At 39.4% G+C, this 25,971-nt stretch overlaps 4 protein-coding genes across 6 annotated transcripts; 3 read left to right on the plus strand and 1 right to left on the minus strand.

The window, feature by feature from the left end:
• Nucleotides 1-223: 223 nt before the first annotated feature.
• fbxl15 (F-box and leucine-rich repeat protein 15) lies at nucleotides 224-2,786 on the minus strand. Of its 2 annotated transcripts, none has more exons than XM_026178621.2 (5): nucleotides 2,627-2,786; nucleotides 2,134-2,293; nucleotides 1,541-2,043; nucleotides 1,214-1,417; nucleotides 224-1,087 (listed from the first exon to the last, which is right to left on the minus strand). In XM_026178621.2, the coding sequence occupies exons 1-4, from the start codon at nucleotides 2,650-2,652 to the stop codon at nucleotides 1,228-1,230; spliced, it is 879 nt and encodes a 292-aa protein (XP_026034406.1). In that variant the 5' UTR covers nucleotides 2,653-2,786; the 3' UTR covers nucleotides 224-1,087; nucleotides 1,214-1,227. The 2 variants fall into 2 exon arrangements, with proteins under 2 accessions (XP_026034406.1, XP_026034405.1); XM_026178620.2 differs by having other exon boundaries at nucleotides 2,134-2,296; nucleotides 2,627-2,777.
• Nucleotides 2,787-3,911: 1,125 nt separating this feature from the next.
• Nucleotides 3,912-5,637, plus strand: gpx9 (glutathione peroxidase 9). The gene is made up of 5 exons (XM_026178488.2): nucleotides 3,912-4,167; nucleotides 4,257-4,350; nucleotides 4,859-4,989; nucleotides 5,134-5,264; nucleotides 5,342-5,637. Exons 2-5 carry the CDS (start codon nucleotides 4,278-4,280, stop codon nucleotides 5,397-5,399), a joined length of 393 nt encoding a protein of 130 aa, XP_026034273.2. The 5' UTR covers nucleotides 3,912-4,167; nucleotides 4,257-4,277; the 3' UTR covers nucleotides 5,400-5,637.
• Nucleotides 5,638-6,201: 564 nt separating this feature from the next.
• Nucleotides 6,202-12,396, plus strand: ndufb8 (NADH:ubiquinone oxidoreductase subunit B8). The gene is made up of 5 exons (XM_026178487.2): nucleotides 6,202-6,389; nucleotides 6,631-6,757; nucleotides 6,929-7,028; nucleotides 11,092-11,247; nucleotides 12,231-12,396. The coding sequence occupies exons 1-5, from the start codon at nucleotides 6,257-6,259 to the stop codon at nucleotides 12,321-12,323; spliced, it is 609 nt and encodes a 202-aa protein (XP_026034272.1). The 5' UTR covers nucleotides 6,202-6,256; the 3' UTR covers nucleotides 12,324-12,396.
• A 224-nt stretch (nucleotides 12,397-12,620) lies between these two features.
• sec31b (SEC31 homolog B, COPII coat complex component) lies at nucleotides 12,621-25,032 on the plus strand. Of its 2 annotated transcripts, XM_026178485.2 has the most exons (25): nucleotides 12,621-12,758; nucleotides 13,391-13,623; nucleotides 14,186-14,381; nucleotides 14,483-14,578; nucleotides 15,247-15,387; nucleotides 15,652-15,894; nucleotides 16,477-16,638; nucleotides 17,056-17,208; nucleotides 17,302-17,532; nucleotides 17,627-17,701; nucleotides 17,820-17,912; nucleotides 17,996-18,104; nucleotides 18,192-18,370; nucleotides 18,466-18,592; nucleotides 18,702-18,847; nucleotides 19,029-19,202; nucleotides 19,312-19,464; nucleotides 19,550-19,745; nucleotides 19,838-20,224; nucleotides 20,372-20,410; nucleotides 21,048-21,106; nucleotides 21,468-21,593; nucleotides 21,678-21,797; nucleotides 21,922-21,993; nucleotides 23,587-25,032. In XM_026178485.2, exons 2-25 carry the CDS (start codon nucleotides 13,421-13,423, stop codon nucleotides 23,764-23,766), a joined length of 3,660 nt encoding a protein of 1,219 aa, XP_026034270.2. In that variant the 5' UTR covers nucleotides 12,621-12,758; nucleotides 13,391-13,420; the 3' UTR covers nucleotides 23,767-25,032. The 2 variants fall into 2 exon arrangements, with proteins under 2 accessions (XP_026034270.2, XP_026034271.2); XM_026178486.2 differs by lacking the exon at nucleotides 20,372-20,410.
• Nucleotides 25,033-25,971: the final 939 nt, after the last annotated feature.

Below are 25,971 nucleotides of genomic sequence, written 5' to 3' on the forward strand. Positions count from 1 at the left end.
ATAGTTTCAGCTCACTTTATTTAATATAATTATAAATTATTCACTTCAGTGGCAGGAAAGCAGCACTTTTTCCCTACATGTAAAGAAGGAAAAAACGAAACTATCCTAGTACTATCCTGATTTCTTTTCTTTTTTCATAAAAAGAAGCACTTGCACCAAACAGGTATTTTCAAATTTATAGGAGGCGGTAAGGGCGTAAACAGACAACTCCATCACAGCAAAGTCAAGTGTCATTTTTGGCAGTATTTCACAATTTAATAGTACTTCCATAATTCATAGGCCAACAACATGTCAACAGGTCATTTTTACAAAAGCCATTTAAGGGATTTAATGGGAAATAGTCATAATAAATTCTTATACTTATTCAAAAGCTGTGTATTTATTAATATTATGAATTAAAGGGGAACTTCACCCACATCACAGAAAAAAAAAAATTCTACTCATTACACTGTACATGTAACCATGCAATTCATCTCAGCTTTCACTGGGAAATTGTTGACAACAGTGAGATTTTACAGATGATCCTGAGGAGCCAGGATCATTTCTGGAAGACGTTAAGTAAGCACCGGAAACAAAACTGCATCCACTTTCCTTGTTTGTTGGTGGCAGCAGAAGACGCAGAAGTGGAGATAATAAAATCGGAATAAACAAAACAAATATTTACACAATTAAGTGGTAAGTGCGAGTATGCTTTTTGTGCGATTTGGTTGAAATGAACCTTTAAGCTGGCACACACATGCAAAATGAGATGTTTAATTGAACTCAAACATTTTTTTTTAATGTTTCCAAATGAAACATAAGGTGACAGGTTGGTAAAAAAAAGAAAAATTCCACTGTACCTTGTTTATACATTATACCCATCACACCAAATGATTAAGTAATAGTGCAGTGGTTTCTTTTGTACACGAGGCAGCAGTTCTTAAAAGTACATGGCTTACTTTACTGATGATATTTTCAAGTCCTTCTTAAACATGTATCATTAATCACATTCCACAAAAGCTTGAGTGCAACACATTCGTGTGTTCTTTAACTTTCTCAGAGCAACACATGCCCATGTGATGCAGATGAAAGTGAGATATGAAGACACCTGTAACACAATAACAGGTTGAAATCAGTCAGTCTTATCTGTTATTATATTTATATAAGTTATATAAAGATGATTGGAAGGTATATATATATATATAATTGTGTATATAAGGCCGATTGTATCTACCTTCTATCAACTTGTTATATCTGGAGATTGATGAATGGTGCAAATCCTAGCACATCCTGCAGAAGTACAAGTGCCCTCTGTAAGGGCGGCTCAACATCAATCACTACATTGCGCTTCCGTAAAGGATCGAGGCTAGACTCTGTCACATTGTGGCAGTGATTCACCTTCAGCGACTGCAGCTTTGGGCAATACTCTGCAAGAGTCCTGTGAGCACAGCATGCAGAAGATTTTATGGAAGGGTGAACAAGTGAGCTAGTTGATAACAAAGCGTGGGAAGGAACAGCTCAAAGTCAGTTAGACTACTCTTTAAAATAAGATATCGCATACCTGATGGACTGGTTCCTGACCCGCAGGCAACCTGTCAGGTCCAGCTGCTCCAGACCCCTGCAGTTCTTGGCCACCTCCTCCACTGACTCATCAGTGATGTTGGCATTGACTGCCAGCGATAGAGACCTCAAATTTGAACACTTCTTGGCCAGGTAGCAGATGGCATCGTCCTTCAGCTGGCGACAGGCGGTGAGGTCGATCGACTGCAGCCCCCCGCAGTGGTCAGCCAGGCTGCGCAGGGACAGGCTGTCCACCCATTCGCAGTGTGCCAGGCCAAGGTGTTGCAGGTGCATGCAGCTCAAGGACACAGCCACCAGGGAGTGGCGGGTGAGACATGCACACCCGCTCATGTCCACCCTTTGCAGATGTTGGTTCTGGCCAATAACTGGCAGCAGTTCCTTATCGGACACCCAGTCTGAACAATTCTGCAGTGACAAGTTCTGCAGAACTTTATTGTCTTTTAACATGGAGCAAAATGCTTCCCTGGGAATGCATGGTGAGGTCTGTAAATATGACATAAGAAGAAAGAGGGCAGCCTCCTTTATGAGCATGTAATGCAGCTGGAAATCACGTCATTTCTTATCAGCACTTACCGGGGACAGATGAAAGGTCCTGCAGTTGGATAGGTACACCTTAATGAGGTTGTGGAACTGCTTGCTCACCCTCTGGAGGCTGACAAGGTGTTGCAGCGGTAAATAGCACAAAATATGTGGAACAAGTACATCCTCCCAGGGCAAGTCCAAAAGATGGCATCTGCTGAGGAGCAAACCTTGTTACAGATGAACTTTGATACTTCGGCGTGCTGATGCAAAGCAGTTTAACGGAATTATAAACACAGTTACATTTCAGCAAGCGCTTTGACAGGGAGACAGAACAGCAATTAACATTAGCAATAGATAACGATATGGCAGCTTTGTCAAGGAGATGGGTAGTTTATAGAAAGTTAGCAGCAATCAATAAATGGGAGCAGCCATCTACATTTCAGCGACTTGGAAGCTATCGCTGTTAGCCGCGAAGCTAGCATGCCGGGGCCACGAATCCAGACCGTTTTATACGCAAAATAAATCCCCTCTGAAAAGCACTTACGTTCGCATCTTAGCTTCTTCATCCATTATGAACCCGTTATGTTACAGTACGTTTCCACGAACATATCATTCTTCCCATGGATGACAAAATAAAATAGTTTCCTTTAGCATCTTCTAAAGCAATCAAGGTGTAACCTAAGCCTGATGGTGCATTAACGGACAGTCAGAAGGATATAGATCAATTTAACAAGAGGCTCACCAAGTGTCGCCGAGTGATGTAAATTTACACGTCAAAGAAGGAAGTAGTAACTTACGGGGGAAACATTCAAACTCTTATAGCAACTTAGAGCTATTGCTTTTCTATGAATTTGTATTTGATTTTTAATTCATTCGTTTAATGAATCTAAAGAGACCCAGTTCTGCACGGTTGCGCTGTGTTGTTAACTAAAGTAACAACTAAAACACCATCCTATCAGAGACTGTATTTTTTAAACGTATTTACAGTGTGCTGCACTAGAATGCCCGAGAATTAACATCTTAGCTTTGATATAGTCGTGGCTTTGTGGTTTACAGGGAGAACTTGAACTCAGCAGTTGTAATTTTCCGGGTTGACGTCAATGGTAATATTCAAAACAATTTATAGATTGATTTGCCATAACTGTAATAAATGAAAACTTGTTATTGATTTTTCAAGATCTCTGGATCTTCTTACAATCAAATATTTAGCTCATTTCATGCGCATTTCTTAAAAATATTATATTGATTTTTTCCCCAGTTTAATACAGTACCTCGAAGTAAGTTACAAAGTAACATTTATGAAGAGATTATCAACAAAAGAAAAATAATGTACTCACTTCAAACACAAAAGAAATAACTTCCATCTTGTAATTGTACAACTCTATACAAATTTGAATTTGAAACAAATCCATGCACAAAAAACTATATCTAAAACCTGTCCTGGCACAGAATGTAGAACTAGTTGTTGAAAAAGTTGTTGAAAAAGTACAAATAAAAGTAATAGATCAATTCAGCCATGAGAACTTGCGCACCCCTGTTAATTTTAACCCTGTTACCATATCATACAATAATCAAAAATTGTTTTGTTAGCCCACAGGGGCTTACTTTATTAGCTTTGTTGTAGTTTGAAATATCATATGCATACTGTTTTTAAGCAAAGATTTTCAGATAATTACTGCTAAAAGCAAAGATCCATATTTATGTTTAATATGTACTTTCCTGGTTGCAGTTGGCTGCCTATTACTTGTTACAACCACATGTTTGGTATACAAGTGTTGAACAATTAACCATGTTGCCTGCTCACCTCTGGCCAGAAGAACAATGAAGTCAGTCATGCTGAACAATTGCTGACCCATGAGTTGTGTTTCAGTGGATGAGACGAGCCAACAGGCTAGTTGAGTGAATACTCACTCTTGACCGACTGCAGTCACATAGACAAGCTAAAGAACAAGCATGGCAAATAAATCAGTCTATGATTTCTCTTCTGAGACCCTGCATGGACAGCCGGTTCCACTCAGTAGCTACAGAGGTAAAGTGCTTCTCATCGTCAACGTTGCAACATTCTGAGGGTCAACAATAGAGGAGGTAATATTCTGCAAGAGTTGACTGATTACTGTCAGACCACATTAACTCGTTATATTGAAGGCGAATGATTTTATGCCTTGTTCTCCCAGTACCACCGACTGAATGCACTCATGGAAATGTTTGGCCACCTCAATTTCACTGTCTTAGGATTCCCCTGCAACCAGTTTGGTCTCCAATCACCTGGTAAGGTGGATAATAGGGACCTGTATTGTTTTGTTATGGGAGCTTTGCATGCCACACTTCAAAACAAACCAGATTTTTTTTTATCTTTAATTTCTGATTGATTGCCCCTCGCAAACAGAAGGTTTGAACAGCATGAGACTCTGCAGAGCTTGTTCTTGAAATGACCATATTAAGGACATTCCCTGTCTTTCATATGATACAGAGCACACAATAGAATAAAAAAAACTTTGTAAAAGTTTTATTTAAAACAACGGCCATATTAACTTGAAGCAATGAGCAACTATACTACTACTATTATCCATCATTGTAACGATATAGAAGTTAAAAGTCTGCTTATAATACATTAATCTATTTGTACTTAAGGAATCTAAAAACTCTTTCCACCATATACAAGCTCTATTAGATGCACTGTGGATACTTTAATTAACAAGTTATTTTAAAGACAAGGTTTTGAATACACACGTGCAAAAAACAGAAGTATTAACTTTTTTTACGCTTGTCTGTGCAGAGGTGAATCATGAAATGCTCAATATTTTGAAGTATGTCAGACCTGGTGGGGGCTTTGTGCCAAAGTTTCCCGTCTTCAGCAAGGTTGAAGTGAATGGTTTAAACGAAGATCCTCTTTTCACCTTTCTGAAGGTACATTGAGTTTTATTGGAGGCTGGAAGTTATAAGTTCACTGAATGGATTTATTACCCATATAGTTTATTTTTTTCCTATCAGCGCTGCAGGTGCTTAACCCTGAAAAACTCAGATACCATGTCATTCCCTGTTTCACCACAGGAATCTTTGCCATTTGTCAACCCTGTTATTGGAGACATAAAGAAATTCTACTGGTCTCCGATCAAAGTCAATGACATTCGCTGGAATTTTGAGAAGTTTCTCATAACTGCAAATGGCATGCCCTTCAAAAGGTAAAGCCATAGACCATGAGTTAAACCCTTCATGTGATTTCAATTTTACTAAGTTCAGCATTTTCCCTTTGCTACAGGTATGAACTTCACTGTCCCATTGTGCAAGTGGAAAAAGACATAGCAGAACTTCTCTGATGGATTGTTTCAATATGTCGCTGGTGGCAGAGTGACGATCCCCCAGTAAATGCACAAGTGCACCTGAGCTGGATCTGATGGGAAGAGGAACGTGTCTTGGAGCTTCAGTGCATTCACTTTGAGAACAAGTTCCCTTCTGCCACTTAATGCGTTTTCATGTCACTGCCACGTTATTCTTTAATGTGATGGTGTCTGCTATTAAAAAAACAGATGTAAATAAAACACTATATGAAAAATATGCACATGGTTATTGTTACTTTAGTTTGCCAATAGAATTTCAGTATTATTTCTACATTTAACATATATTACATTACTAGACTGTCAATACAGATGAATCACTGTATAGAATTTATTAAAACTGCGATAGATAAGCAACTTGTCCAGGTGGTACCCGCTTTTCACCCTATGACTGCTGGAAAATGGAAATGGATGAATGGATGGAGTTTTGTTCTTTGTTGTTATGACTCCCCCACTTTTTTATTTGATGGAACTTCTAATACTCAAAAACACCGGTTTTGTGAGGTCTAAAAACAAATAGTTTGAATGTAGCTTAGTACGTTTTAAATTGTATTAAATCTTCATATATGTTTTTATGTATAAAACAGTTTTAATCTGGTAATGACCAGAGAAAACAATATTCTTTATCATTGGTGTAGAATAATGAACTAACATAAAATCAAAATACTTAAAACTGTGTATAAATATAATGTTTTAATATATGTGCTGAAGCACTTTGCATCAGTGGTATTAGTGTGTTACTTTTCAAGTGCACTGGGAGTGCACGGTTATTTACCTTTATTTACAAATTGTGAGTACGGAATTTTTCCTTCTGCCGAACCGTACTTGAAATCTTGCGCATGCGCACTTCAGAGTATGTCGAACAGCAGCAGCCAGTAAACATGGCTGGTGTTGGTTTCCGACGGTGGGCCCAGGCTCTGTCTAAGGGAAAGGGGTCTGGTATTTCAGCCCTTTTGTCGGGATGTAGAGCAGGTTAGTTGTGTCTTAGTCTGGTAGTACTGTACAATGAATTTCTCTGGAGGTGTATATCAGGGTTTAACGTTTTTAGCCTCCTATGGACGTAACCTTGACATGCTAAGGTTGGCTTAGGCTAGCTTGGCGGCTGCTCTTCTATGAGGGTGCAGGCAGACAAAATAAAATTCTCATATTTCCTTTTTTGAGCCTGCGAGCTTTGACTGCCGCGATTTCACGTATGCATTTATTGCTCTTTCAGCCTCCGGCTTGTCAAAGGATAGCCTGCCTGGGCCATATCCGAAGACCCCGGAGGAAAGAGCTGCAGCTGCAAAGAAGTACAACATGAGGGTTGAGGACTATGAACCATATCCCGACAATGGAGAGGGGTGAGCTTTAATTTTAACAAGTCTCATGATTGTTGTTGTAACTGCTTTTGCCGGTACTGCTAATGTAGACGGCGAAAATGACTGTCCAGTCCATTCATTCTTATAACATTAAGTCACAAACAAACTGTAAGATTTCAAAGAAAATAATGAGCAATTACTGTGTTTTTGTAGCTTTGGTGATTATCCAAAACTGCCAGAAAGATCTCAGCAAGAGAGAGACCCCTGGTACCAATGGGACCACCCTGACCTGAGGAGAAACTGGGGAGAGCCGGTAAGATACCGACTGACATTAAAAGCTATTGTTGTCCTTTTTCTGAATAAATCATGAGTATAATGATGATGGTTCATACAGCAGTTGATTATTTGAAATGCATTGCAGTAGTAATTATGCAGTTTTACCTGAATAATTGTGTCTAGGTTGTCTGAGTGGAACACAAGTATGTTGCTTTAGGTATTTATGCACCAATAGTGCTTGCATGTGTAGTCAAGCCCCCAAAACACATTTCAAAACAGAAAAAACCCTGTCTTTTATTTATGATGTTGTCATTACTGAATTGTATTGTTTTTAAAATTAAAACTATATATCCATTAAATGTAAGATTTAACAAACTTGTCCATATAGAATATTTCTTTCAGATATTTAGGCTGCAATCACACTAATATTTTCTAGCATGAGTTCAGATTTTTTTTTTGTTAATACTAACATGAAATATAATTGAGTGAGGTAATAGATGTGGGTGTCTCTCTCATTATGTCTAAAAGTCTTAGTTTATGCCCACCATAGGCCTTTTCCAGGAAGCAGGTTAAACAAACTCTAGTCTAGTCTAGTCTCTGGTGATTAACTCTGAGATTGACAGGTCTGGGTTGTCAGTTCCAGAACAGCTGATCAGACTTAGTTCAGTCAACTAATTCTGAGTTTAGCACGTGTATGAGTAGACAAAGAAAGAAAGACATCATCGGTGTAGCTCTGGGGCCTGTTCTTCGTACCTCGCTAAGTAAGTTAGCTGGATTAGATTGTTGACGATTTCGCATGATCCTGGATCGTTCGGTTCCCCGAAGCTCATCCGGGACTTGCTGTCATAGCAACAGAGCCGTAAGCGTAAACCTGCTCGGGAGCAGGTTTACTTTATGTAAACAAGATTAGATCGTGGCCACTCAGGTATGTCCGCTTCATTTATACGAAAGCAACAGCGATATTCCACCACTGTTTCACCATAAATAAATATTATCAATGTAACTAAAGATAATGCAGCACCTGATCCTTTTATTGATGTCACACAGATACATACAGGTCATTTCCTAAAAAAGGGAAATGTACTATTAACATTCTATTACATGTATGTGATTATTACAGATGTAATTCATATTTTAGAGTAGTAATAGTAAATTACTTCGTGTAATCAAGATGAGAGACCACGGCTATAAAAGCGAAGGTGGATTTGGGAAGTCTGTCGCAGCCATGTCCTGTCCGTATACGCGACCAACCCATTGCGGAAGGTGCAAGATTGATAAGGAGAGTCCTCAGAATTCAGCGTATATTGCGGGATAGACAGGATCCTTTAGCTCAGCGCGACAGTGTGCTCATTGAGAGATATCGATATTCCCGTGAGGGTATTATTTACTTAACCAACTTGTTGACGAGGGGGTGCAGGACCACCACCTGTCTTTTTTTCCTCTGCCCTTTTCTTGGTTGCTGTTATGAACAAACTAACAGAGTATTACAGGCCAGTATTACCTTGCCAAGAGACGAAAAGCAATCTAAGAGATAAATATTACCATTCTGTAGAATACTCCTGTATTCCACTTTTACTTGTTCCCATGTTCTTGTGGGTCCTGTTGTGGCTCTAATGTGAAAGGGGATATAATATAACATATTATAATATAATATAATGCCATATGATATTGGACAATATAGTGTCATATGATAGATCTACCCTACTGCCTACTGGTGTTGGCCAGAGGGGCCGATGGCGCGATATGGCAGCCTGGCTACAACCGTAGCTGCCTCCACCAGTGTGTGAATGTGGGAGTGAATGAATAGTGGTATCGTACAGCGCTTTGGGTGCCTTGGAAAGCGCTATATAAACCGAATCCATTATTATTATTATTATTATTATTATTAAATTACCTACGAGTTTGATTTGTCAGCAACTTTCTGCCAGCCCTCTCTCCTTGCTTTTGCAGCCTTTGCAGTGTTCTCTTGCGTTTTAATTAAACTCTGAAACTCCTGAAATCCCGCACTCATGAGTTCTTGCTCTGCTGCCGGAAAATACCGTGCACGCCCCTTCGACATTTTCGCCGACCAATCAGCGGGTTGCCGATCAATGTTTCTACTATTGATGCGTAGCCCCTTTTACGACACCCAGTGATGTCACATTACTGCGTCCAGCTGTACTAATCGTCAACAGCAGGTGTGTTTGGGGAACCGGATTAGCGAGCTCACGGTTAGCGCGATGGTTTGGTCTTGGATGTGTCATGTGATCTTGGATGTAGTGAGCGACGTACGAAGAACAGGCCCCAGATATCAGGATTCACCTGGGCAACAAGTAAATAAAGAGCATATCTGCTTTAATGTTCCCCAGTTCCACCATTTATGGTCTAATCTAATAGCAGCCTTCACTGATAAATGATAACTCTCTTATGCCCATAGCAGACATTTACTGATTTATAGTTTATAAGTAATGCTAGCTGTTTTACATTCAACTCAAAATATGGAGGGCAACCTTACGAGTCCATAAAGAATGTTACGTTTTATCAGTAAACGCAAACATTTTATGAGAAATATCTAAGATTTTATAGAGCTATACAGGCCTAATCCTGTATGGGTGGAATTGTGACATTAAAAAACAATAATTCCTAAAAGAAATTTAATTTGTAGTTCTAAATAAATTCTAAATGCATTTAGGACATTTTTTACTCACTTTATGTCTCGTCCACAATGTTATTTCTCTCTCCACCAACGTAGGTTACAATTACATTAGTATGACCTATTATGCAAATTAGGCAATGATGTCATTTAGTGACTTTTAGGACAGCCAATAGCAATTTTCCTTACTGAGGAGTTGGCAACACTGCGTGTGGCTCCTGACTACGGCAACCGTAATGCTCCGGCAATCCATCAAGCAGTGCGCCTTCATAGCTTACCAAAGTCGTACTAAAACATTTTTTGACAGATTTCTGTGCGCCGTGTACTACATAAAATTGGTTCGAGGTCAGTAAGCACAGCCAGAATTCATACATAAGGCACACTGTTGATTTTTGAGGAAATGAAAGGATTTTAAGTGTGCCTTATAGTGTGTAAAATACGTTATACAGAAGAAAAGAATATATCGCGATATATATCGTTACCGTACATGCTTCAAATTATACCGTGATATGGATTTTAGGCCATATCGCCCAGCCCTACTGTCCAGCCATACAAATGCACTTGGATTCAGAGTCACTTCTACCTGGATAAACCCACTTAGAGTGATTGAGAGGATTTTAAGTAGAAAATGTGTTAAGGTTCAGACTCTGAATTTCAGACAGACATTTAAAAAATATTGTTTGATATCATTTAATAACTGAACCTGTCAACACATTTCACAATGTTCACGGTTGACTGTAGCTCAGGAGGTAGAGCAGGTCATCTACTAATTAGAAGGTGGTTAGATCTCTGGCTGCTCCAGTCTGCTTGCCAGATATCCTTGGGCAAAATACTAACCTAGAAAGCAATTGAGCATAGAAAAAGCTGCTCATGTAAATGGGTGAATGAGGCATGCTGTATAAGCACTTTGAGTGCTCAGCTAAAGAAGAAAAGCACTATATAAGAACCAGTTTGTTTACCATTTAACACAGAATGTCTGAAGCCTGCATTTTAAAAAGTCAGTCAAATGCATGTAGTCTTAAACACATTTCAATGATGAAATGAAACCAAGTGTCATTCAGCTGATTCAGGTACAGCAGGAGGGAATGAGTCAGAGAAGAAAATCTGCGAGTGAGCAGGATAGGTTTAAAGAGTATGTTACCATGGTAATTGAATCAGAGTTTAAGTTAACTCTCTTTCAGGAACAGAAAACCTAGATTTGCACAGATTTCTGTGTTTGTTTTTTGTTTGTTTTTTTAAAAACCCTCTGTTTTAGTGAAACCCGTTTCTTGTGATAGGGCCCAGGCTAAAATGCAACTAAAATGAGGTCAGCACCATTAACAAGGAACTGTGTTCAGTTTAGCCTGGCTGAGACCCAGCTCTCTTTGCAGAATGCAGTTTTCTGAGCTGTCACAAATTGACTAAAATTATAAAATAAGCAATTTAAGATTGCGTTTGAGAGTTAATCTGTGATTGTTCTACCTCTTAGATGCACTGGGATTTTGATATGTACATCAGGAACCGTGTGGATACATCTCCCAGCCCTGTGCCATGGTCCACAATGTGCAAGCAACTGTTTGGTTTCATTGGGTTCATGCTGTTTATGTTTTATGTTGGAGAGAAATTTCCAGCATACCAACCTGTTGTAAGTACACACCTTAATGCAAGAATTCGGTTTTCTTTGTTTTTTTGTTGGTGTTTTTTTTCCCTCACTGTTACAATTTTCAGCAGCTTAAAAATGGCTGGATCATCATTCTTTCAATTTTATAGTTTAGTTTAGTCACTATTACTTACTCTTTATGGTTTCCTTCTTTTTTATTCTTCTTCTTCTTTTTTTAAAAAAAAAATCTAAATGTCTCTGACATTGACATGGTGTCAGAGCCAGATACAGAGTTAGAAGGATGGACCCCTCTAAACCCCCAGAAAGCTATTTCTGTTCATCTAGACCATAGGTGTCAAACTCTGGCCCGCGGGCCAAATTTGGCCCACAGCCTAATTACATTTGGCCCGCGAAGCCATACCAAATTACTATTAGAGCTGGCCTACTGGTATTATACAGCTAATATATATATTGTTTAGTATTAAGCTTTGCTTGTTCCATATTCAGTTTTTCAGCAAAACGTGTTTGAGCACATAAGAAAAGATTCATTCTTATATCTGGAGGAATAAATATATTTCAAAAAATACTAACGTTAGCCCGCGACTTTGTTCCAGTTTTGAATTGTTGCCCACTGTGTATTTGAGTTTGACACCCCTGATCTAGACGTTCTGTTATCAGTAAGAAAAACATTGCATCACTTATCCAAGCGACTTCTTCAGTTTGATCTCAGTCTTATCTGGATGGTTGAGCATGGATCAAGGCAATACCCCTAAACTAACCCTAGTTAATAAAGATTTCTTATTAACACTAGATTCTTTTGCAGTCTAGTGGCCAATTTGATGATTGTTGATACAGAGGAAGATACTAAACGTGGCAAAACACATGATCTCCATAATTATATTTACTAAATATTTTATTTTCAGTAATTATATAACAGTGTATGTTAAAGTTAGAATCACCTTTTCTGTACAGTAACACTGTTGGTGTACAAGGTTTCATTAAAGTAATTGTCTTTTGTTTTTTTCCAGGCACCGAAGCAATATCCCTTCAATGACCTGTACTTGGAGAAAGGAGGAGATCCTGAAAAACAGCCTGAAGAAGTCAAACATTATGAATTATAATCACTAAAATGTGATTCTACTTGTGTGTATATATATTTCTGTCAAGAATAAAGACTTATGTTCAAAGTTAAAAGTTTGTATTTGCGTGATTTGTTGTTATTTATGTCTGTAAAGAATGTTAACTTGCCTTCTTGCTGTTTTGTTAAATGTTAATTTTCGACTTTTGATAAAACAGAATAATTTTCAAATGAAATGTACTCTTAGCAATGAACATGATCTATAGGTGTAAGTCTATACACTTTCTCTGGTTCAGTATTACTGGGTTAACTTCAGGTTACTGTGAGGAATGTCCTTGTCAGCTACCGTACCGTAGTGACAACACGGCAAAGCACTTTGGTCCGACTCCGGCTGTGGTTGAGCTGGCTAGCTTGGCTGTAAAGTAGCTCTCGAGTTTGTAGTAGATGCGGGCAGTCAAGTTCTGACAAATAAATTGACGTAAGTTTCTCTCAAGGCCATATTTATCTTTTTTGGGCTGAGTTTTAAGGCGCCCAGTGGTCCTTTTTGTTAAAAACATGCTAACTGGGGTGGTGGCTGTTGGCTAGCTTGCGTGCAATAAAGATCTGGTCCGTTTGTGCACCGGAATTAAATAGCCCGGCGTTAGCTCGGGATTTAAAAATGAGTAGCAACGTGTATGAGAGGTTAATTTAGCATTAAAACAAATATAATGAGATCATTACCAGTAGAAGAATCTGCTCTTACAAAGTTATTAACCGACAAAAGCTAACGCTACGGTTTCTGACACATGATTGCTAAATGCTAATAAAAGCTAACTACATGTTATGTTAGCTTGCCTAAAAGGGGGCTTAACGATAGTTTAATTTAGAGGATAACTACATTCATTTCATTGTGATAATTAACATATAACTTTGCACAACCGTATTCGAAAGCTAGATTTATGTATAGACGATTAAGTTACTGCTGTTACAGGTAATAGCCTGAGGTACTCTGGAAAGTAAGAATATTCGAGATATAAATGCGAATTTTGTGTTATTAATAAGCCAACATTATATATTTTAGGGACTGGGATATAGTGTAATTGGTTTAGCGGAGTCTGTTCTGCTGTCCAGGATTTGGAATTTGAACACTTGTAGAGGAAGATGAGGCTGAAAGAGATCCAGAGGACTGCCCACCAGGCGTGGAGTCCTGCCGGGCACCATCCTATATACTTGGCCTTGGGAACAGCAGCACAACAGCTTGATGCTTCTTTCAACACCACAGCTGCTATAGAGATATTTGAGATGGATTTTTCTGACCCCTCACTGGACATGCAGCTCAAAGGGTCGTTGGCAACTACAAACAGGTAACGTAAAGAAGAGATAAATGATGACCACACAAGACCACACATTCATGGCAAGAGTATAAGCCACTGATTGTTTCCACACAGCCTATATCAGCAACCATGGAAAAGGTTTACCACGTTATGCCGCTTTGATATGATTATTGGCTCCCTGATTGATTCGGTTAGTTTTATCACAAGCTGCAGACAGTGACTGTCACAGAAGGGACACTTCATGTTGTGACTTGCCCGTAAATTCCTTACACTGATAAAACTGAATGTTTTCAAATGGTTGTATCAACAAGTAAATTCAGGCCTGCCAGTTAATTTGATACCACATAGATAAAACTAGTGCAATCTTAAAATAAACGTTTACTTATTAATAATTAAATTAATGTTGCTCATTTGCTATCTTTTTAATTGTTCTCACATCTTGCTTTAGAATCATTCTTCCATTTTTTTTATTTTTTGAGATATTTAGTGTAGTTATTTGTTCAGAAGACAGCATGTTAAAGAAATAAAGCATATAACCTTTGTAGTATGCAGTCTATGACTGGGTGCTAATAACTTGCTATGTCATTTATAGGTTGCATAGTATAGTGTGGGTAAATTTTGGAAGTGGAGCAGATGGTACTGGAGGAAGGCTGGTTGGTGGTAGTGAAAATGGAACACTGACTGTCTATGATCCAGAGGCAATAATGAACTCCAGTGGGGAGGCTGTAGTGGGACAATCTGACAAACATACAGGACCTGTCCGAGCATTAGATTTCAACCATTTTCAGGTAAATAGAAACCTGCTAGTGATTTCCTTTGTCATTCAAAGACAGTCGGTACAGACGTCCCTCTGTGTTTCAGATTGATGTTTTAATTTATTAATTTTTAGAGTAACCTCCTTGCATCAGGAGCAAATGATTCAGAGATATACATCTGGGATCTAAACAACTTCAGCAGTCCTATGACTCCAGGAGCAAAGACACAGGTGAGTACATGATGGGATCACGTGGTTTGTCATGGTGTTGAAATCTTATTCTCTTCTAAACCAATGTGTTTATAATGAGTCAAACCACAATTCCCCAGTAAGTAGGTTTTGACTTTTCTTTTTCTTTTTTTTTGCCTTTATAGTTTTAATATCGGTGAGAAACAATGAAATCACAAGAATATTTTATTTGTGGTTGTATAGTTATATAATACTTGCTTGCTAAGGAGTAAATTTAAGCCTTGGTGTCTATACTTCTTACCAACATTTGGGTATAACCTTGTTCTCCTCAGTATCAAGATAGCTGAATAAAACATGTCTGCACAGGCTGTCTATATTTCATGGGAGTCCTTGCTGTTAGAATAAGCCATGGTTACATGATATTTCCATAACAGAAACAAACAGTGTTTGCATGGCATTTGCATTCCTGGGTGTAATGATTGTGAAGTTCTGGCTAATACTGATGTTTTTCACATAGCACTTTTACCACTGGAAGCATTCCAAGTCTATGGCAATCAACATGAATAGTGTCACCCAGTACTTATTTTTTGCTCATATGTCAAACCGTCCCTATATGCATATAATCATGAGGGATCTGTTGTAGTAAGACTCACAGGTAGACTTGTTTTTATTTTAGATTAACAACTTTTGTTTTTTCTTTTCTTTTTCAGCCTGCTGAAGATATCAGTGTAGTCTCATGGAACCGGCAGGTTCAGCACATCCTGGCCTCTGCTAACCCCAGCGGGAAAGCAGTCGTCTGGGACCTGAGAAAGAACGAGCCCATCATCAAGATCAGTGATCATAGCAACAGGGTTGGTGGCTTAAATAAAGTCCAGAGTTCCTTCTGTAAAAGTAATGAAATCATGTGAACAAGTCAAAAAGGCTTATCTATCATTTTAAAGCAACATGTGTTGAGACAAGACTATTTGTAGAATGCAAAATCCCACTTTTATCCTGTTTTGCTCTGGATGCTCAGTAATTTGACTCATTTGTTAATCAAAAATGCAGATTTTAATGTTGCATCCTGTAGAAATGAACTCTCATATTTTTAACTCTTTACTTTTATGTGATTTCAGATGCACTGTTCAGGAATGCTCTGGCACCCTGATGTGGCCACTCAGTTGGTCTTGGCCTCTGAAGATGACCGACTGCCAGTGATCCAGATGTGGGACCTTCGCTTTGCCACATCACCTCTTAAAGTACTGGAGAACCATACAAGGGGAATTTTGTCTATATCCTGGAGCCAGGCTGACTCTGAGCTCCTGCTTAGTAGTGCTAAAGACAATCGGATCCTTTGCTGGAATCCAAACACAGGAGAGGTACACAATCTTAATTACTGCTCATGTATCAGGGATTCTGCAATTGTTTGGCAAGCCTCTAAGCTACTGAGCTATTCCACCTTATTAGGTTAATGTTTCTCTTACAGGTTTTACACATATAAACCAGCTGTTAAAGACTATAGTTTTCAAAGTTAAAAAAAAAAACCCAGGCAAATATTATGACGTAATATCATTTTGCCTTTTAAGCTGTCATCCATCCACTTATGGGATAAACTACACTTGATCCTTAGTTGGTAGGCTAAATGACTGCTGTGTGTGAAAAGGTTAACCTTCATTTCATGCTTTACCCTGATATAGCCTTGAAGCAGGAATGAAGCTAGAGTCTGTCTTTCCTTTCTCACTGACTGCAGAGCTGCAGCAATACAGCACCACTGTTGTATCTGTGACACATAATTAGCTAAGTACCTAATATACAACTCCCCAACCTACCTCACCCTCAAGCTAGTTGGAGCTGCTCTGGTAACTTTGTGGCAAGAATCCTGTGTATTATGAGTGAATAAGCCCTCATTGTTGTTACCTATATTTGTTACTCCAATCATGAAAGCTGTGTCTTCTATTCAGGTAATCTATGAGCTTCCAACAACTAACCAGTGGTGCTTTGATGTGGAGTGGTGCCCCAGGAATCCAGCGCTGCTTTCAACGGCATCATTTGATGGGAGAATCACTGTTTACTCTGTGATGGGAGGGAGCTTGAAGGCTCAGCAGCAGAGCACAGCTGAAAGAGTAATGTTTGCTCTGTCTTTAAAAGATTTTGAATTTAACTGTGTTTGTATTTACGGTTTTATTTGTTTAAACCGTGTCTGACCTCCATTGTTTGTCCACAAGATGGTGCCCATGTAAAGCACTTAATATTGACTTATAAACACGTTGTACATTAAGTCTGAACGATGGCTATATCATAGTTGAAAGCTATCACATGAAGCAGGGTCACAGCTAATTATATTTATTCATTAAAATGGTTGATTGATCATCAGCTGTTAAAAATTGCTACAAATATTAATCAGTTTCACAACAGAAATATTGACATGTTTAAATGTCTTGTTTGTCTGCTTGGTCTATGAACTATTTATCAAAATAGCTGCAGTCAGTTAATTGTTTCAGCATATTTGTTTCAACATTTTTTTATGTTTTATTTAACAGATATCATCCTCATTTGACACAATGGATCCCTTTGGTACGGGGCAGGTGCTGCCTCCTTTGCAAGTTCCTCAGCCTCAAGTGCAGGACACCATAGTTCCTCCTCTCAAGAAGCCACCCAAGTGGGTGCGCAGGCCAGTGGGAGCTTCCTTTGCTGTAAGTGCAGCATTTAATGTTTTTGTAGCAATTTTCTTCCATTAAAAACAACAGAACAATTATCTTTATATATGATCTGTTTTTGTTTCTTAGTTTGGTGGAAAGCTGATCACATTTGAGAATCCCAAGTTGCCTCCAGTCCAGAGCCCCCAACCCGTCCCTAGACAAGTGTTTGTGAGCCAAGTTACCACAGAGACAGAGTTCCTACAGCGCTCTAGGGAGCTGCAGACAGCGCTGCAGTCAGGTTCCTTCAACAGTTACTGCCAGGCTAAGATTCAGAGCTCCAAGTCAGATGCTGAGCAGGACATATGGAAGTTCCTTCTGGTTCGCCATCCAGCTACTAAAACCTAATGTTAAATCTGTCAGTCAGTTTTGGGTGTTATTATCCTGTATGCTGATTCACTCTTTTAATTTACAGGTTAATTTTGAGGATGAAGCCCGTATTAAATTCCTTAAACTTTTGGGGTTTAGCAAGGATGAATTGGAAAGAAAGGTATCATGGCTCTTACTTGACTGTAGCTAGTCACTGATATTTAACATTAACTTTAAAATTTCTGTGAATGCACTGGTTCTCTAAATCATATCACATACTTCCTGTTGTGCTTATTCAGATTTCAAAATGTCTGGGGAAGAATTTCCAACCCAATGGACATGGAGTGGATGCCAAAGATCTGGCAGAAAAGATGCAGCGACTCTCCACTGAGGTCCGCACTTCTGCAAATGTACGGTATCTATTTTCAAGCTGTGTGTCTCCTGTTCCATTTAAAACACTCTTTGTTATTTTCAGAGGTCTGATGAAGCAGCTGAAGCTAGAACTTCAGGTTCTGTGTCACCAGCAGATTTTTTCAGCCAGACCCCAAAGGAAAACTCTAACTTTCAGATCCCAGTGTCATGTGGTAAAATTTCTCCTCTGAAAATCTACTGTTATCTGATATTTACTTGTGATTTTATGATTGCATTGATTATCTCCTTCTGTTTTTAAGACACCGATGGTTTGATAAGTCAGGCGCTGTTGGTTGGTAACTTTGAGGGAGCTGTGGATCTGTGTCTGAATGATGGTCGCTACGCTGAAGCAATCCTGCTTTCTATAAGCGGAGGAGAAGAACTGCTGAAGAAAACTCAACAGAAATACCTAAGCAAACAAAAGAATAGCATCTCAATGGTAAGATTATGATTAATAGTGGTCCAGCTCATACAACCACAATGAAATTAATGTTTTTCCTGAATGTATACCTAACGTGTTTGTTCCAACTGCAGCTTATATCATCAGTGGTGACCCAAAACTGGAAAGACATAGTCCAAAGCTGTGAGCTGGACAACTGGAAGGAAGCTCTCGCTGCTCTCCTGACCTATGCTCACCCTGAAGACTTTGCTCGCCTGTGCGGTTAGTATCCACCTTATTCATACCAAATCTACCTGTGCTCATGGTATCTGTTCTAATTTCAGTCCCTCTATTCAAAAAAATTGTAATTTTCTTTTATTCATCATGGTAGATACACTGGGAAGCCGGTTGGAGTGTGAGGGTACAGAGAAGCGTTGCCTGCAGGCATGTCTGTGTTACATCTGCTCTGGAAACATTGAGAAGCTAGTGGAATGCTGGGCCTTGTATAGAGACTGCTCTTCTCCTCTTGGTCTAGAGGTATAATCTTAATATTTGTTCTAATCTGCCTCTAGCAATGATGAACAAACTCTTCTGCTTATTTGAGCAAAGTTTTAATGAGTCGCTGTGCACTTACTGAGATGATTCGGGGGTGAAAAATAGTTACAGTTACCTGCCAGCGAAGAATCTATTAGTCTAAAGGCATTTATTTGTGTTTCAGGATTTGGTTGAGAAAGTCATGATGCTGCGAAAGTCCATTGAACGTCTCCGTAACTGTGAGGTGGCGGTCCAAAGCCCAGTCCTGGCTGAGAAGCTAACCTGTTATGCTGGCATACTGGCTGCAGAGGGTAGCTTGACCACTGCCCTGAGCTACCTGCCTGAGAACTCAGACCAAGTAAAATAGCTATAAATGATTTAATTATTAATGGCACAATTCATTTTTCTTTGCTTTGTTTGATTTGTAATAACTGCATCTGCATGTTTGTCCAATTTTGTCTTGTCAGGCTGGGATCGTGATGCTAAGAAACAGGCTGTTTCACGCTCAGGGAGAGGCTCCTGTCCAACAGCAACCTCCAAACACCTTCAACAGAGTCAGTGTGTCCACTGCAAAGCCCACTCCTGCTGCTCCAACTCCTGCATCAAAAGCACAGTTTACGGTATCAGTTTGTTAGCAATACAATGAATATTAAATATATTTTCCAAAATGAATTTGTATTTCATTTGTATTCATTTGTATTTTAGAGTCATTACCAGCCCTCTCCTGCTGCTCAGATGACTGCACAACAGCAGCCTCCTTTGCCATCGGTTTTTACCCCTCAAGCTGCTCCAACCAACCCTGGGCCTGGTTGGTTGGAGCCTTCTTCTCATGTACTGCCACCCAGTACGACCCGCCCTGCCCTGAGACCCTCCTACCCCCAACATCCTGCTGTGGCTCCAGGTTTGACCATTTGTAGAATATTTGAATTTATTTGTATTTTTTGCCCTTTTTTGTTTCTTGATATTATGGCAATCATTTGTGGCTTTTCCCAGGTTTCCTTCCTCACCAGCCATTCCAGCCTCAGTCACCGTCCACTGCTGGACCTCCAGCGTTTCCACCTCCAGGTCCTTCTATGCCAGCTGCTACTTTATCAGGGCCTCAACTGCCACCTTCATCGTCAGCTGCTGGAGGCCTACCCCCCATGCCCAGCCCCGGGGTGCCACCAATAAGCTTCATGCCACCTACCTCCTCAGGCTTTGCACCACCTCGCTCCCAGCCTGGAGCCCCGGTTCCAGTGTACCCAGGAAGCCTTCACAACCAGGGTACTGCACCTCCGTCTGTTCCCTATGTTCCTCCTGGATCTGGATATCCACAGGGTGGACCTGGAGCTCCTGCTGCAAAGCCCTTCCCAGCTCCAGTGGTGGCTCCTCCTCCTACTGGTATGAGATCACAGCTACATTGTTTCCTGACACCGTTCCACATTTTTTTAGTCATGAATTTAAAGAAAGAAATTACAGAGGTCAGCAGGAATGTATTGCTCGTGGTGATTTACATCTGTTCCGCTGTCACTCCTTTTTGACTTGCAGGATACTTTCCCTGGCTGAATTCCCAGTGTGACAACCAAGGTGACAGGGTTAGGGCTGGATATGGAATAAGGGAGGATCAAACAATCCATTCAAGAACCAGAAAAAAAATATCTGTGCAAAACAATATAGTATCCCTAAATTAACCTCAAAGTTAATATGCGTTGGTTTGCAATCCATGCAGATCTTCTCCATTTGTCTGGTTTCTTGATGATTGTTTGTGTTACCCTATATTGAAGGGAAATGTAAAGACTTACCTGGTGTATTTTTTATATGTGAGCTCTAAATGAATTTTCCAGACTCAGACAAGACTGTAGATGATTCTGTGTCAGGCAATTAAAGATGACGCGCATATATATACATTGCTATTTGAAATTAAAGCATAAGTAGGACATTTTTAAACACTTGCAGCTGCTACATAATTAACCTGAAATAGACTCAGTATGATATTCATAGAATTTTTTTTTCTGTTTTTTTGCCTTTGAGTGAATAATGCTGCCTGAAAATTTGCTTGTTTGTTTCTGCATAAACTGCCAAATCTGTATGGCTTGACTTGCAGTGTTTTTACCACCTGGGCCCAAAAAGATTGTCTCTTGTAGACAATCCTTGGTTGCTTGAGTGTATCTAAACAACGGATGTTAGTAATTCCTTAATAATTGTCATTATTCTTCTGATTCAGGATCTCAAGAAGGCTGGAATGACCCACCTACAGTGCGAGGTGGACCCAGGAAGAAGAAGGTAAGCCTGCATTTCTTACTGTCAAAATACTGTTCTGCTGTATGCTTGCAAATGTAGTAAAAGCAGCTATATTGTTGTGCAGCACCACGTTCCTTTGAGGAGAGCATTGTTATTCTCTCGAGAGCTCACTAAACTAAACTAGCAGACTCTCTTAGTTTAGTTCACCCTTATTGAAAACTCAAGCACATTCACATTAAGCACTTCTTCTTTCTTGCAGGCAAGAAAGGCAGATGAATTTATGTTACACCAACAGTTTAGCAAAAATGTAACAAATGTGTCATTTATTGATATACCAAAACTAAACTGCTTGGTTCATTGTTTTTTTCCTCACTCATTATAATATACTTTGTTGTATATTCAGGTTCCTGATAACTATACTCCACCAGCCCCCATCACAGCACCTGTGATGAGATTCCCAGTGGAGGCTGCTCAGCCCCATGACAACACCCAGGTACCCCCTGGAGCCCCTCAAGAGCCCAGCGTACAGGTTGGTGTCAAACGAGGGGGCTGTTTTGTGAATTCTCAACAGTAACACCTTGTCACCTTATGTTTCTGTGCTTGTGTTATTCAGCTCCTCCAGCAGCTGCCATCAGAGAAGGTGCAGCAGAAAGAAATCCCTCCTGAGCACATGGTTCTCAAGTCCACCTTTGACAGCCTGGTGCAGCGCTGCCAGCTAGCTGCAGGAGACCCAGTAAGTTCCACAGTCTGTAGCTGCATCTAGGTTTCACAGTTTTTCTGGTGCAAATGTTTTTGTTGATTGAAACAAAATTATTTTGTTATTGGATACAAAGTGACAAGAAGTGTTTCTCTTTCAGCAAACTAAAAGAAAACTTGATGATGCTGCCAAGCGCTTGGGGCACCTGTATGATAAGCTGAGAGAGCAGTCGGTAAGGATCAGAAGTGATCAGATTCAAAAATTATTTTTAAAAAATTGACAGAAAAACTTGACTTTAAAAAGCTGCTTTTAAATGATACAGTGCAGTTAGAAATGCATTGTGTACTTAAACAGAATCTGAGGTAAAAGTTGATAAATCTCAATATCACTTTGTCTTTCTTGATATTCCCTTTTTGTCTGCTTAAAATTTTGTTGTGAGGGTAAAACCACTGAGTTTCTTCTCACTATGTAGCAATGACTTAAAAAGATCAAATGCTGTTTACATTAACCTGCCAAAACCACAAAAACAAAAAGCAGGTGTGTTTCTATGGGTGACATGTTTGCACCATTTCCGTTTTGACCACCACAAATAAAATTCAGCTGACTCTTGTTGCATTAATAGATATCACACTCTCAACCTCAGAAAAAAGGACATAAAACCTGCATGATGAGCTAAGCCTTGTCAAGGGCCACCACTGTCATAGCAATGCTTTGTTTATAATTCTAAGTCAGTGCTGTACAGTGGAGGTGCACTGCATTACCTGAAATAAAAAAGTGCTTTTGTCAATTTAAGAATAAATGTTTATGGATATATACAATAAAATATTAGGTCTTTAAAAGGTTTGAGTTAAATGAACATGCCACACACTTAAGGTCACCTATTTAAAGACTAAAGAAAATGTTTAAACCATTGTGTACTCACTACACTGACAATATGAAACGTACCTGGATCTGTTTAATCCATCTCAGCAGGTAATTGTGTACGCTAACCTGCCAAGTGCTTAACGTTACCTTGAATTTTTAAAGTACAATTTTTTTTACAAGAGATCTAAAAGCTAGAGTGCATGTCAGACATCGGGATGAAGTTGTAAACCTGATATTTTTACTTGTTATGACTTTAAAAAAAAGGACCCAGGACATGCTCTACTTGAATCCAATGGCAACTAAGGGCTCAGCCAGTAAAAAAGCATAGTCTTTGTGAAGATAGCTGAGAAAATGATCAGTCTTAGTCCATTATATGTATTTGTAACTAAGCAAGTGTCAATTTGAGTTTACTGATGTAATTGTTGCTATCAGTGGGCACTCAAGATGCTCTAGGTAGAATGCAATACAAAGAAATAAAGTAGTAAAACAAGACAAACTATGCATTTACAGTGTCCAGTAAATGGGGATAAAACCAGAATTAAGTATGCAGTACAAGCTAAACATTTTCCATGAGCACACCAGTAAACAGATTCGGGGGATCTACAGGGATAACTGTTTACAACACAATTGCTATTAATAGTTATTAACATGAAAAAGGATCATAGATGAATGTTAATGTTCCTTCACTTAAATCATATTTATTCAACATCATCGCACTCTGCATTTTTCTTCAGTCATCCACCTGCAGACACCTAATGCTCCCACCAGGGGGGGTCACTTCACAGTTTAAGAACTACTGTGTTTACCATGCTGAAGAAGTGGGAGAAAAAAGAAAAGATAGAACTTGGGATTTGCCGTTTTTTGTGACTTAAACTGCAACAGTAAATTAGATTTTTCACAATTTTCTCACATAGTACAGTAAAAACTTTAAACATAATATAATTTCCCTACTGCCTCTCAGCTCTCTCACAACATCCTGAGCGGACTCCATGAGATCAGTCGCTGTGTGGCCAGCCAGAACTACCAGCGGGGTTTGGAGGTCCACACTCAGGTGGTCAGCAGCAGCAACTTCAGCGAGATCTCCGCCTTCATGCCGATCCTCAAAGTAGTCATGACTATCGCCAACAAGCTGGGCGTGTAACCTCCAGGTTCACCACCAACCAGACTTCAGTGTTACCATATTGTTGTATATGTATTTATTTCTTTTTGGCCTGATGACTTGCGTCAATAATGAGAATAATGGCTGATAATATTACAGATCGTGTTCTTCATCACTCCGTACAGTTTCCTTGCCAGAAGACTTGCCTGATTTGGGCAGTGAGGTTGGTTTTTGTAGAGAGTTGTCGATGTTGCTGTGATAATTTTACAAAACAAGAAAGAGGAAAAAAAAGTTGAATGTATTCCAAAATTTGTGATTCTGTGTACATTCAAGAGTTGATGTAATATACGAAGCAAGTGGTGCAAAGTCTGAATTGAGGTAGTTTACAAAGTGGTGCATTTTCATATTCCATATTACACTGCACACCAGTGCATATAGAAGTCCAGTTCAGCATTAGAAACAAACATCTTTGACTAGGAACTCTCATCTCCAAAGGTCAGACTAAAAATCATGAAAATAAACTCTGGGCTGCACTTACTATCCACCCTGTCGGTGTTCTTTGTGTGAGGGAGGAACAGGCTGACACGCTTTACTCGGTGTGTATAATTTTACAACAACAACAACAAGCATCAACACGTTTAAACACTGTAACATAGATCTTACTGTTCTCTACACTTGCTGTAATAGATTGTTTCCAGTTCATTGTGCCATGTGTGTTTTTGGGCCAAAGTACTGCAGAAGAATGTCATAGAGTGATTGTAAAGTTTTGCTGTTTTATTTCCTCTTCCACACTTTATTAGCACTGGTACAATATTTCCTGATAGCTTGTGTGAACGACTGAAGTTTTTTTGTTTTGTTTTTTTTCTCAGTCTTGCTTCAGTATGCATGTTAACTACTTCCCCTATTGCTCACGGGGCAGCTTGTAAAACAAAAGTACACAATTTTATGTTAAACTGAACATGAACTAACATCCCCTCTGTGTTAGCCACTCCTTCTGTTAAAGATACACTATTCCTCTTTATCCAGGCCACATCTTATCCTTTCATAACCTAAAGTTCCTATTTTTAAATCATACAAGTTTTAGATTAGATCATAATAATGATATGACTTAAAGGATTTGACAAAACAAAGATCTTAAGAGTTTTGTAGCTGAACATAAAACTTTATAGTTTGGTGTGTTGTGGCAGCAGAAGGCAGTGAAGTGCCTCAGTGTGCCCATTGTGGTTGCACAGATATTTATACAATCCATCTTGCTTACTTTATTCATTTCGGTATCCTTTTTTCAAATAAAATTTCACTTAAAAGGTTGCACGTTTCTAAACATTAACTGTCTCCTTGTTCATATTCAATACAATTTTTTTGTCCTTTTTCTAGTGATCCCTGTAAGGGAGGTCATTTGCCTGTTGCACCAACCCTCTGCATGACTTCCTTCACTACATCCAAGAACTTGTGTGGTCTTCTTTTTCCCTTATTGTCTTCCAGCTCCCGCTTCAACATCCTTTATCCAGTATATCCACTATCCCTCTTTGCCTCCAAACTCTTAAACCGGAGCTGTCTCTCCTCATCACCCCCAGTGAACATCTTTAACATCTTCAGCTCTGCCTCCTTTCTCCAAACCATTCTCCATAGCTCATCATTCTACTATCTTGTAAAGCTTTCCTTTCACTCTTGCTGCTGTCCTTCTGCTGCAAATGACCTTTAATACTCATCTCCACCCAGTCCACCTTGTCTGCATTCTCTTGCACACACTTCATTGCTTTGGAGGGTTGATGCTAAGTATATAAACCTCTCTTCCATACTGTCACTAGAGATCACAATGTCACTGGTACCTACGTCTAATAAGGCAATGACATTGTGGTTTAGCAAAACAGTTGAACTCTGATCTCTTTAATCGGTGATCTCCTCACTCCATCTATCTTATTCAAAGTATCCACAGTCACAGGCCGGCTGAAACCTATCCCAGCTGTCATTGGACAAAAAGCAGGGTTCACCTCGGACAGGTCACCAATCCATTGCAGGGCTAACACTTACAGGGACAGACAGCTACTCACACTCACATTCACAACTACAGCCAATTTAAAATCAATTAACCTCACCTCATGAATGTCTTTGCACAATAGTAGGATGCCAGAGTACCCAGACTGAGCGCACAGAGAAAGAGAATATGCAAACCCCACACGGAAACCAGAGACGGGATTCAAACCAAAAGACTTCTTAGTGTGAGGGAGTAGTGCTGCCAATACAGTG

Source organism: Astatotilapia calliptera, chromosome 8, assembly GCF_964374335.1.
Source record: "Astatotilapia calliptera chromosome 8, fAstCal68.1, whole genome shotgun sequence".
Classification (NCBI taxonomy): domain Eukaryota; kingdom Metazoa; phylum Chordata; class Actinopteri; order Cichliformes; family Cichlidae; genus Astatotilapia; species Astatotilapia calliptera.

Coding starts and splice junctions, on each gene's coding strand:
- fbxl15 (XM_026178620.2), bottom strand. CDS start 2,652: ATGGATGAAGAAGCTAAGATGCGAAC. Junction 2,044..2,133: donor GGACCTTTCATCTGTCCCCG/GTAAGTGCTGAT, acceptor TCATATTTACAG/ACCTCACCATGCATTCCCAG. Junction 1,418..1,540: donor GTCAGGAACCAGTCCATCAG/GTATGCGATATC, acceptor CTGTGCTCACAG/GACTCTTGCAGAGTATTGCC.
- gpx9 (XM_026178488.2), top strand. CDS start 4,278: ATGGAAATGTTTGGCCACCTCAATTTCACTGTCTTAGGATTCCCCTGC. Junction 4,351..4,858: donor GTTTGGTCTCCAATCACCTG/GTAAGGTGGATA, acceptor TTGTCTGTGCAG/AGGTGAATCATGAAATGCTC. Junction 5,265..5,341: donor AATGGCATGCCCTTCAAAAG/GTAAAGCCATAG, acceptor CCTTTGCTACAG/GTATGAACTTCACTGTCCCA.
- ndufb8 (XM_026178487.2), top strand. CDS start 6,257: ATGCGCACTTCAGAGTATGTCGAACAGCAGCAGCCAGTAAACATGGCT. Junction 6,758..6,928: donor TATCCCGACAATGGAGAGGG/GTGAGCTTTAAT, acceptor GTGTTTTTGTAG/CTTTGGTGATTATCCAAAAC. Junction 7,029..11,091: donor GGAGAAACTGGGGAGAGCCG/GTAAGATACCGA, acceptor TCTACCTCTTAG/ATGCACTGGGATTTTGATAT.
- sec31b (XM_026178485.2), top strand. CDS start 13,421: ATGAGGCTGAAAGAGATCCAGAGGACTGCCCACCAGGCGTGGAGTCCT. Junction 13,624..14,185: donor TCGTTGGCAACTACAAACAG/GTAACGTAAAGA, acceptor TGTCATTTATAG/GTTGCATAGTATAGTGTGGG. Junction 20,225..20,371: donor GGTGGCTCCTCCTCCTACTG/GTATGAGATCAC, acceptor TTTGACTTGCAG/GATACTTTCCCTGGCTGAAT.